The sequence below is a fragment of the Saccopteryx leptura genome, chromosome 11 (genome assembly GCF_036850995.1).
Source record: "Saccopteryx leptura isolate mSacLep1 chromosome 11, mSacLep1_pri_phased_curated, whole genome shotgun sequence".
Taxonomy (NCBI): Eukaryota; Metazoa; Chordata; class Mammalia; order Chiroptera; family Emballonuridae; genus Saccopteryx; species Saccopteryx leptura.
The window spans coordinates 41,035,410-41,043,898 of NC_089513.1; the positions used below are offsets into that span (position 1 = coordinate 41,035,410).

Genomic DNA, 8,489 nt, shown 5'->3' on the forward strand with positions numbered 1-8,489 from the left:
CTTAAAAAATTGTATGTTATTCTGCTCGTATCTCAAGGTACCACTGTAAGTCCTGGCTAATGAGTATTTAAAGGCAAGATTCTTGAGCAGATAACATTTAGGCTCGTTCTAATCCACAGGTCAACTTTTTAAAAAAGTGATATTCTGGTAATTTATTTCCTCATTCAAATATTTTTAAATTTTTTTTATTTATTATTTTTTTTTGTTTACACGGACAGAGAGAGAGTCAGAGAGAGGGATAGATAGGGACAGACAGACAGGAACGGAGAGAGATGAGAAGCATCAATCATCAGTTTTTCATTGTGAGACCTTAGTTGTTCGTTGATTCTTTCTCATATGTGCCTTGAATGTGGGGCTACAGCAGACTGAGTAACCCAGGGGTCCCCAAATGGCCCCCTGAGGCCATTTATCCAGCCCCCGCCACACTTCCGGAAGGGACACCTCTTTCATTGGTGTTCAGTGAGAAGAGCATAGTTCCCATTGAAGTACTGGTCAGTTTGTTGATTTAAATTTACTTGTTCTTTATTTTAAATATTGTATTTGTTTCGGTTTTGTTTTTTTACTTTAAAATATGTGCAGTGTGTTTAGGGATTTGTTCATAGTTTTTTTTATAGTTCAGCCCTCCAATGGTCTGAGGGACAGTGAACTGGCCCCCTGTGTAAAACGTTTGGGGACCCCTGGAGAAACCCCTTGTTCGAGTCAGCGACCTTGTGTCCAAGCTGGTAAGCTTTTGCTCAAACCAGATGAGTCCATGCTCAAGCTGGTGACCTCGGGGTCTTGAACCTCGGTCCTCTGCATTTCAGTCCAACGCTCTATCCACTGTGCCACCACCTGGTCAGGCTATTTTTTAATTTTTAATATGTGTTGGATACTGTAATAGGTCCTAGGTAAGTAAGAGACATAGTCCTTATAGCTTGTGGAGCAATTGTCTTGATTTTTTTACTTTACTTTGGCATTTAATACATGTTCTTCTTTCATTGTATCAGTCCTTGACTTAGCATTTTTCTTAGTTTCTAGACTTACCCAGTCTTATACTGTCAGTATCCTCAGCTCACCCGTTTAAACCCAGCTTCAACTTCATTTTTCCACCTGTGTACAGAACATCTCTCTTGGTGTCTTTCTATTTTCCTCAGCTTCAGTATATCACAGAGTAGACTAACAATTTTCTCTCTAAATCACTGCATTTCTAAATCCCCCAGATTTAAAATCATTAAGTAAATGTTTCTTGAGCAACATTTAGATGCCAGATACCTAAGATTGAGGTATATTGGGAACTAAGATAGACATGGACTTGGCTTTTGTGAACTTCATTCTATGTGGGGTTCAGACAAGTAAGCAGATGGCACAATTTAGTGTGAGAAGTATGTGGATGAGGAAAGGCGAGATCTTTGTGGAAGGAAGCTGCTAACCCAGATAAAGAGAATATATTCCTTGGGAAGCATTATATGAGTGTGAGGGAATTACTGTATATAAGTGCGAGGGCCCAGGGTCTACTAGGTGTAACCAGGTAGATGTAGGGGTGGGAATGGTGTCCTAGTCAGAAAGATGTGTAGTCAAAGGACTGTGCTGAGATGTTAAGTAAAGCAAGAGCTAGGGAAGAAGAGGCAAGACTGGAGAGATAAATTGGGGTTAGGTTAGGAAAATTCGTCTAAGCCATTTTAGGTTAGGGTATGTGGTAAACATGATGTAGGTCATGTTTGATATATGATAGACATATGATGTACAGTTACCCTTGAATAATACAGAGTTGAACTGCACAGGCCCACTTTTAAATGGATATTTTTTCAGTTGACTACAGTTCAGTCAAGCTGTACAGTTGAAACCTGTCTTGAACTCCGCAGTTGGGGAGGTCAGTACCCCTAACCCCCATATTGTTCGAGGGTTAGCTGTACTTCTTTTATCATCATAATTATTCCATCTCCCTAAAGTTCTTTAGGAAGTTGAGACTATACTGTAGCTAAAGACCAATTGCCACCACGTCTGCTTCCCCAGTAGGAAAGGCTGTGAGGAGGGGACCAGTTTAGCTACTCTTATGTCAGCAGTCTCTCCACATTTGCCAGGGTTGTTTTCTATACCCCAATACTCATATTTATTTCTCAGAATATCTTAAAGCAAATCCTAAATTTGATATTTTACCCACCAGTATTTCAACATAAGCATTGGCTTTAAATTTTGCTGAATATAACTATGTAAAGTATAATTTTAAATACTTTAATTTTATTTATAGTGCATTAATCCATTAGATATAAAGTGGCGTTCAGCAGATTTTCAAGTATATCTACTTTTATGGAAATGTAGAGTTTTTTTTAGGGTACTGTTTCCTATGATACACAGGTATTTCAACTCTAGAAATACTTTGTGGATAAAAAGTAATTAATGTGACTTGGAGGGGTTTAACCAAAGAGACAGTTAGCTGATTATGTTCTTTCTAGTGAGTACTGTTTTTGCAAAATAGATACTTTTTATGAGCAATTTTAAAAACATCTAAGAAATTTTTGTTAAAATATATATTTTCTAATATGTTTCTCTTATACCTTTTTCTTCTGTTGTAGAGGAAAAGCTGTTCCTTCTCTTCCCCAAAAGCCAAACTTAACATTGTAGACTGGACATTATCTACCTCCCTTATAGAATTTTGCCACTTCATCACCTGTTTAATATCTGTTCCCTCTTTTTCTCTCCTGTCCTGTCAGCCTACAGGCTTTCAAGCCTACTTCAGTCAAAGCAACACAAACAAAACAAACTTCCCTTGATTTTATGTACCAGCTGCCTGTCTGAATATCACTGGCTTCAGAGAAAGGCCCACATCTTCAGAAGGTTCTTTTTTTTTACCTCCCACATATCCTTACCACTTATCCTAAACACCTTTGATGTTAATTCATATAATAGTAATTATAGCAAGCTGAACAGTTGCAAAGTTGTTACTCTAGCATAAAATGTATATGCTAATGTATATACATTTAGAACTAAATTCTAATGTATATAGAATTTAGAACTAGAACTTCTTACTCATTCTTGCCCAAATCATTTCAACAAAATTTCACCAATATTAAAATATCCACTGTGTGACAAGTACTATTCTATGCTCAAAGACTCTGAAATTCATTTGCAAGTGAATGTAATGTCAGAAGAAATTACAGAGGTACTATGTACATTAATACAGTGGTCCCCAACCCCTGGGCTGCGGACCGGTACTGGTCCGTGGGCCATTTGGTACCGGTCCGCAGAGAAAGAATAAATAACTTACATTATTTCTGCTTTATTTATATTTAAGTCTGAACAATGTTTTATTTTTTTAAAATGACCAGATTCCCTCTGTTACATCCATCTAAGACTTACTCTTGATGCTTGTCTCGGTCACATGATACATTTATCCATCCCACCCTAAGGCCGGTCCGTGAAAATATTTTCTGACATTAAACCGGTCTGTAGCCCAAAAAAGGTTAGGGACCACTGCATTAATACATAACAAGTTTTGTTAGTTATAAATGTAATTGCTATTACAGTACAGCAATGTTAACATTTTCTGTGCAAACTATTATGATCAAATTATTATCTAATTGTATTTTAAAATTTATCTTTTAGGGACAGTATGGAAATTACCAGCAGTGAAAACATTCTTACATTCCGATAGCCAGTATCTAATAGCAGCCATATTGTCACCTCAGCACTGTGGACACCTCCCTGTGAAGAGATCCTTCCATTCCATCTAGTTTTTGGAAAAACCTTGTGGCTAATTGGCTGTTTCATCAATAAGCAGCCTTTGTGGCTTAGTTGTTTAAAAGGCTTTAGTAGCTCAAGAATACTCTTAATTTCACATTTCTACTCTAGATGGCAACATTGGACAGAATATACGACACCACCAATTTGCAATGATTTCAGAACTGTTTCAAATGGACTGTTACAGACTGAAAGGTGTGAACAGCTTTGTATGTTTATGAAGGTTAAGGGAATTTAATACTTTTCCACAGATTCTTTTGTAAGGGGAAGAGGGAAATGTACACTTTTTACAGTAGCAATATTTTGTATATTATGTTTATTTCATGTGGTAAATATGCAAGGCGGTACACTACGCATTGGACAGAATCTGTTAATGTGGGTTAGAACAGGATGGATGCTTGATTGTGTTGGTCTCAAAATGGTGTACTGTAAAGGGAGAGGTGAAGGAGAAGACCAGGCACACTGTGTGTCCACTGTTCATGTTCTTTAGAGGAAATTTACATCCCTTTTATCTGGTAGGTAATCAAGGGCACTGTGAGACAGTTTTGAGTAAAAACATTTTTTTAAAGCTTTCCAGTTTTGTGGATTAAACCGTTTTTATATAGATTATTTATAATACAGCTTTAAAATGTAAGGCAATAACAGTTACTTCATGCTGGATCTGAAGATCTTGGTAACAGTTTCAAGTAATTGAAATGGTAATCCTCTCTTAAAATAGCAATAACTTAAAACAGAAGTGTTAATTTTACCTTGTTTGAGTAATCAGGAAAGTTAGTAAATAATATCAAAACATTTTATAAATAATATCAAAGAAGAGTCAACATTGATTTAGTAATTTTATTTTTAAAAGAAGGTTAACTGGTTTATGCAATAGAGAAGTTCAGGAGACTTACAAACCTTTATTTTAACTTTCTTAACTGGAAATAATACCATTTATAAAGGGAGACTTTTACGTTTTTCCCTTTTTTTGTGTTGGTCAATAAAACAAAAAGATGTTTAGGAAAATGCTTATTGATGAGGTTAATTATGATCTGTATTAAAAGCATAGAGGCTATTTGTTCATTAACATGGCATATTTAATCATATTTGAGACTGTCCTGTGCCTGATTATTTTAGCTCAATTCAGAGATATTGCATTAGGCAGGAAATCATGCATTGAGAAGTTTATAACCACAATTATTTAAGCATAATCTGAAAACATCTAGCCCAAAGGTAAGTTGCTGTTTTTATCCCTGTTGCCTATGCCCAGGAAATAAGATGTATTGTTTATAACTGAATTGGTTTTTCCCACTTCTATCTGGAAACAAAACAGAGGGTGTGCCATTAATTTGAATAAGCAAAACATACTGTTCTCAACATACTGTAATCAAAGGGAGGAATTTCAATGTGTCTCTGTGTATGTATGAGAGAGAGTGAGTGTGTTTTAAGGTCAGAATAGATTTTTCTTTCAACTTGGTCAGTAGAAAATGGACATCAAGTTTGAACAGATAAAGCATGGACAGCCTTATTGTGATTGAAATGCTTATAGGTTCTGTGCCAATTTTCCACCACTGTGTACTTTGTTGCTATTTAAAACTGTATCAACTCTAACGGAAAAATAAATTATTTGTGATTTTAATTTTCTCATTTGTTTCTTTAAATTAGATCTCTTTGACTCTGTTGTTTTGTCTGGAGACTATGCTGTGGGTATTTTATATAAGTTAGTCTAGTATAAGCAGACTATATTTGTATTCTAGGACTTTATCAAAATTCTCTTGCCATGCCCAAGTTAATTAGAATTAACTGTTCAGTAATCAGCATGTTGTGTGGGCTGTTTGTTACAGAGTTCTTTCTCTGAAAATGAAGTCCAGGAGGCTATAATCAAGATGACTGAATTAGATAAATGAGTTGAGGAGACAAAATTGTACTAAATTCAACCTGGTGTAGATATGTTATCTCATTTGAAATAAGCTCAGCTGACATTAAGAAATAATTTGTCTTGCCAACCCATCTTCTGTTGTCTTAGTCTCCTTTTAATGGAAAGTAAAATTGCAATTTTAATAAGCAGAATTTCCTCTAGGACTTTCTTCCTGGAGACAAGTGTATTTGCAAGGTTTAATTGTTTTATAACAGTCTTTATTTCGTAAAAGTTTTTAATTGGTGGTGACAAAAATTACCTTACTCCTTTAATACCTGGAAGAAGAGATTTGCCAGTAGCTTTCTACCAAATTTGACGTTCCCATATAGACTATACTAAAATTCAAAATGTATATTATTATAATGAAATTATAATATCTCATAGAATTCCAGAAGCAAAATATTACTAAGACAAATGCAGGGTGATTATCGATCCATATCGAAATTTAAAAATATCTAACTGCTAGTTTGTTTGAAAATATGTTAGTATTATTTTATAGGTTTTTGTTGTTTTTTTTTAAAATAAAATTTTAAAACATACACCTACATGAAGAGAATGGTAGAATGAGCACGTGTACCAGTAACCCAACTTAGCTACCTAGCAGCTCATGGCCAGTCCTGTATTGTTTATACACCAACCCACAAATTAAAGAATACACTGTGTCCCTTAACTATTCAGTAAGTATCTTTAACAAGCGACCTTGACTCAAAAGAACCACTGAGTTAAAGCCGGCCCAGGCCCACAGTAAGTATCTTTAAAAGACAAGTACTTTTTAAATAAACACCTTTGTACTTAAGGACTCCTTCTGATTCTGAAATTTTGAATTTTCAGCATTAACAGTGAATTAGAAACCATTTCAGAAACTGAATTAATCACAGTCTTTTCTATTTTAGATAGTCATTCATGTTAAATAGTTAAGATATTAGCAAAACTAGATTATACAGGGAGTAAAAATTCTCCATAATTTCATATCTTAAAGGTAGCAATTATTAAAAGGTTGATATGTTTCTTCCAACTTTATTTTATACAGGGAATTCAACATACATTATTGCTCTGTCTTTTAAAACAAAAATAGATTTATATTGTCCATACTATTTTGCAAGTGCCTTTATTATAATGTTAGAAATATTTTGAATGCTTTCTATTTCCTGTGTTGTTTCTAACATTTTACTACTGCAAAAGCACAGCTTTTATAAACTACCTACCTGGCAAGGTTTTTTAATTTTAATTTTGGTATGCATGTTGGTGTATTTCTAGATAATAAATTTCTAAAATGGTAGGTGTAGGGCTATTTTTAATAGTGTCTCTAAAAGATATATTTTTGCCAACACCATATTCTTAGTCTTGTTAATTTTTGAAATTCTGGTAAGCTTTAAAGAAAAATCTACCTCAAAAAAAAAGAAAAAAAAAAAGAAATGCTACCTCAGAATTGAATTTGAATTACATTTGATTTATTTGTAAGTTTGAGCATCGTTTCAAATGCTGATGACTATTTATTTTTGCCGTGACATGCATTTAAATGTCCTTTGTCCATTTTTCTATTGGAATGTTTATTGTCTAAGAGAGGGAAAACAAAATAAATACATCTACACAAATATATATATATTATATATCTGTATATATATAATTATATATGGTTTTGTCTACACATTAATCTTTTATCTCCTATATATTCTACTTTGTTCATTACTTATCAGCTTTGGCTATGATGTTATGTCACTGCATTAAAGTTTTAAGATTTCATATAGTCAATTTCATAACTTGTTGCAACTTCCCTATTTCCATATTCATAAAAAATATTCCCATATTTATTTTAAAAAAAAATTTTGTGCATGGTATGATTTAGAGCATTAACTTTTATATAGATAGTTATTTCACAATTTTTTATTGAATTATCCAATGATTTGAGATATCACCTTATTCTATTTATTTAATACATTAATTATAGTTAAAGCATGTTTGACTTATGCTATTTCAAAGACTAGTTGGATTTATTTAAGTATAGCTATTTAACTGCATTAAGCTGTGAGTTTTTTTTCCCTAGCAAGGTGTTTTTTAGTTAGAGTTAACTGCAAAGGGTATAGACAATGACTGACTTCTTACTAGAGAATTATTGAAATGTAATTTTATATAGAATGACTAGAACATCTCTTTTATACTTGTTGAAAGTTTCAGGCTTTTTAATTTTTTTGTACCCTACTAATTATCTCCATAGCTGCCCCCAAATATCTCAATTTGATTATTACCAAAGAAATTAAAAAATCAGTACCAAATTATTTTATTGTTTAAAACTCTTAAGTTTTAGAAATAGTGCAATATTCTTAATAATTCAATAAAGGACCTATAAATAAAATGATCATGTAATTTATTGCTCCATCTGGAAGACTTTTGAGAATCAATATTATATATATACACATACATGTACACACATATACACATGTATATGTGTGCATTATGTACTTGTATATATATGTGGATAAGTGTGTATATATTTTTTATTTTTATTAGAGATCCATAATTTAAGAACCTATATATGTGATGCATTGATGTTTGCAAAGGCTGTGATCTTTTACTGTGATAACATACAGAGTGGTTTCTTGCGAAACTGGACATTTAAAGTAATTATTTGAAGTTAAATGAATAAACAACCCTGAATATTCTGAGAGGTTTTCATTATTTTTTATCTCTAGTAGGGAATGCTGATTATTCTCCAATATTGTTTTTAAAATAATCCTTAAGTATTGGGTAGACACATGACTGCCTACCTACTGGCTACATTTTATAACCTTTGCTATAAAATGTGTGGTCGTGTGACTTTAAGGTCAGCCAGTGAGATGTGAGCTGCAGTGATGTATGTAACTTAGAGATCACATCC

The 8,489-nt window shown here is 33.3% G+C and overlaps 1 protein-coding gene across 2 annotated transcripts in view; it reads left to right on the forward strand.

Annotated features, from left to right (window-relative positions):
- Positions 1 to 5,335, forward strand: part of SS18 (SS18 subunit of BAF chromatin remodeling complex) — a 73,628-nt gene extending 68,293 nt beyond the window's left edge. For both annotated transcript variants that reach the window (XM_066352479.1, XM_066352480.1), the window contains one exon: positions 3,583 to 5,335. In XM_066352479.1, coding sequence (XP_066208576.1) covers positions 3,583 to 3,609 — 27 coding nt within the window. In that variant the 3' untranslated portion in view covers positions 3,610 to 5,335. The remainder of the gene's footprint in view (positions 1 to 3,582) is intronic.
- Positions 5,336 to 8,489: the final 3,154 nt, after the last annotated feature.